Consider the following 3,066-nt stretch of genomic DNA (forward strand, 5'->3'; position numbering starts at 1 on the left):
GCTATCAGCATTGCTTTTGCACAGGAGAGACCTAGGCCTTTATAGATAGACAGAGGGGATGAGCCAACCTGTGAAACATAACCCATTGGGCAACTGTGACAATGGATTCCTGGGTTTCATTAAGAGCAGACAGCTTAGCCTTGACGGCTTCATCGGTATATGACATTGTACGAGAGAGTTTCCAGCTTGAGCTTGGTGATGGTGTCGGACTATGCCTCAAAACAAAGCAAAGAATCGGGATGGAGCTTTGTTTGTATTTTGTATGGAGATCGGAGGATGGGGTCACAGGGTGAAGTGAGTTCAGCTACATACAGCGGAATTTAAGAGACGGTGGCCAGATACTATCATAATTGACCTTAATTATCAAGTTTCACGGAGGAAGTTAACTTGGATAGTTTCAAAGATGCTGGGAAAGAGGTTGCTGGGTCATCGCTCACCGCCTTCGCCATTAGGCGCTGGCAGAATCCCTCCGACGGTTGCAACCTCCATCAAATTCCATATTCGTCTCTGTTCGTTTTCCCCATCTGCCACGCCCCATCTCCCATCTGTTTGTCCCAGCTGACCGACCAATACCGGCGATTATCTCCTCAAGATCGGTTTTATCCTACAGCATCTGCTCCTCAATTGGCTGCCCATCTCCTTTCTCCTAGCTTCCCTCCTCCATCATGGCAGATCGGTTCCCATCTCTCGACGAATTCTCCGCTGGTACGAATATCCAACCAAGGCTTTTATCCTCTATCTACTCTTCCAAAACCCATCTGACTTGCGATACTGAAATTAAAATTAGGTCAGACAGAGCCCGTAGTCACCCACGGTAGTCCAGGAGGAGCAGCTGCTGATGGCGAGGACTTCCTAACCCGCGAACGTGCTCTCCTGGGCGATGACGCAGATCAGTTCGCTACTCCAAATGACCAACTGCAGGCATCTGTCACGGTAGAAGACGCTGCAGGAGATGATCTGTTAGGCGGCGGGGGAACACACGAGTATCAGCCGGGTAATCTTGAGGGCGGGGATATGACGGGTTTTGAATCGTCGTTTCCCGCCCTTGAATCACAGAATGAGGTACGTAGTATCCGTAGTATCCCGATGCTCAAATAGCAAACGCAGGAGAGTTATTAACGATGTCCTAATCTTATTTTTTTTATATACAGCAAGCTTTACCAGGCGGAAGCATCACAGGCACAAGCCCCTTCCAATCTTCATACTCCACATATAAGCAACCAGAAGAAGAGCCAGAAGCGGTCCGGTAAGTCCTCCTCCTTTCTCCTACTTCCCCTCCAACAACATCATCATCATCATCATCTAACCCGCCCCTCCGCCCGCTCAGCGAATGGCGCCTAAAACGCGATGAAGAGCTCAGTCGCCGCGCCGCTGTCTCCGCCGAGCGCAAAGCGGCTACAATTACCAAGGCCCAACAGGACATCGACGACTACTACGAATCATACAATAAGCGGACAGACCGCGCAAAGGAGCGCACGCGCAAGGAGGCAGAGGAGTTTCTGGAGAACCGCGAAGATACGGCTGCGGGCGGAAGCAGTTGGGAGCGGATTGCCAAGTTAGTGGATGTTAGTGGGAAGGGACCCAAGGGGGGTGCGAGTGGTTCCGGCAAGGAGAGGTTTCGCGAGCTGCTGCTTGAGTTGAGGAAAGATGAAAATGCGCCGGGGTCTTCGGGGGTTTGAGGTTTTGCGGATTGATGGGGAAAAGGCTGTGAGGGGTTATGAAGTGATTGCGGATGGAGGTTGCGTGCTGGGATAGGAATGGGTGATGAGCGTAGAATTTTTTGATGGATGATTCACCCTCGTTCATCTGCCCAACGAGGAAAAAGAACATTACGATAATTGAGGTCCATCATCTTTGTTTAATACGGGCTTCGAGGAACCAAAAATACAACGACGCCGCCTGGCGAGGACACGTGGGAGTCGATAAGACGACCTCTTTTTTTTCTTCTGTGCGATTCCAAATTACGGAATGGTTATTATGATAGGTATGCTCGGGGCGGTTAGGGATACCAGTATATATCCGGACCTTCGATGTACTTGCGTACATGCACAGTACCAAACTGGGCGACAAAACATCAATCAATCAATCAATCAGTGCGCATGAACCTTTTGACGGCACATTGTTGAGGAAATCCCTACTTACCCGCCTTCCAAAACCCCCTTTGTCGATAAAACTGTATATTCAATCCCGTCATCATCACCCATCCATCCCAGCGCATTCATTTCATATAATCCTGTCCATCTGGGCTTCATCACATCTACTTTTCCTATCCTCCTTCCTGTCCCTCTCTGTCCTATCCGGGCCCCGTGTACATCCATGCTTCTCCCAACTATTCTCTCATGTTGACAATTTTCCTAACGACCTTTTTTTCAATTTCCTTTAACCCATCCTCCCGTTCGCCGTTCGGCGTTTTTCCCAAGCTTTTTTTTTTTTTTTTTTTTTTTTTTTTTTTTTTGTTTCTTTTCTTTTCAGCTTTTGCTTCTTAATTTTGGCCTTGTTATTTTTTAGTTTAATTAACTATTAAGAGATAGCTTGTTTCTTTTTTCCCCTTTGCAAAATTCTCTCCTTTTTCCCATGTTCAGCGGGTGGATTGTTGGTCATTTTTAGTAAAAAATTTCCACCTTCCAAGCGGAAGAAGGCCCTCCTTATATACATACATAACCTTGTTTTTTCAATGGAAGCATCAAAACTTGGCAGTTAACGTGAGGGGCGAGGGAAGGAGGAGAGAAGCAAAACTTAGAAAAATTAGATAATGATAAGTTCCTACTTAGACTGATTAGGAGGAGGAGCAATGAATGGTATTCATATTCGGGAAGACTGAACAATTGAGGAAGGAGGCGTACTTGAGCAAACGGAGTGGTCAGAAATAAATAAATTTAGTAGATAAATAAATAAACTGAAAAGGATTTCAGGTGATGATGAGATAATGGATATATCTAACTAATGTCGTTAAAAAACTAGATACAAAAATGGAGAAAACATGATGAAAAACGGCCGGTGAGCCAAATAGGCCTCGAAAGAAAAGAGATTTTGTTTGTTTGTTTGTTTGTTTGCTTTTTTTTTTTT

General features: G+C 46.1%; 1 protein-coding gene across 1 annotated transcript; it reads left to right on the plus strand.

Moving 5' to 3' along the window:
* Window positions 1-665: 665 nt before the first annotated feature.
* On the plus strand, window positions 666-1,679 carry HCAG_01328 (conserved hypothetical protein; the record flags this gene model as incomplete). The annotated part of the gene is made up of 4 exons (XM_001544231.1): window positions 666-705; window positions 788-1,062; window positions 1,152-1,246; window positions 1,328-1,679. 4 exons carry the CDS (start codon window positions 666-668, stop codon window positions 1,677-1,679), a joined length of 762 nt encoding a protein of 253 aa, XP_001544281.1.
* Between the last annotated feature and the right edge of the window lie 1,387 nt (window positions 1,680-3,066).

This window comes from Histoplasma capsulatum, genomic scaffold (genome assembly GCF_000149585.1).
Source record: "Histoplasma capsulatum NAm1 scaffold_1 genomic scaffold, whole genome shotgun sequence".
In the NCBI taxonomy this organism is placed as follows: Eukaryota; Fungi; Ascomycota; class Eurotiomycetes; order Onygenales; family Ajellomycetaceae; genus Histoplasma; species Histoplasma mississippiense.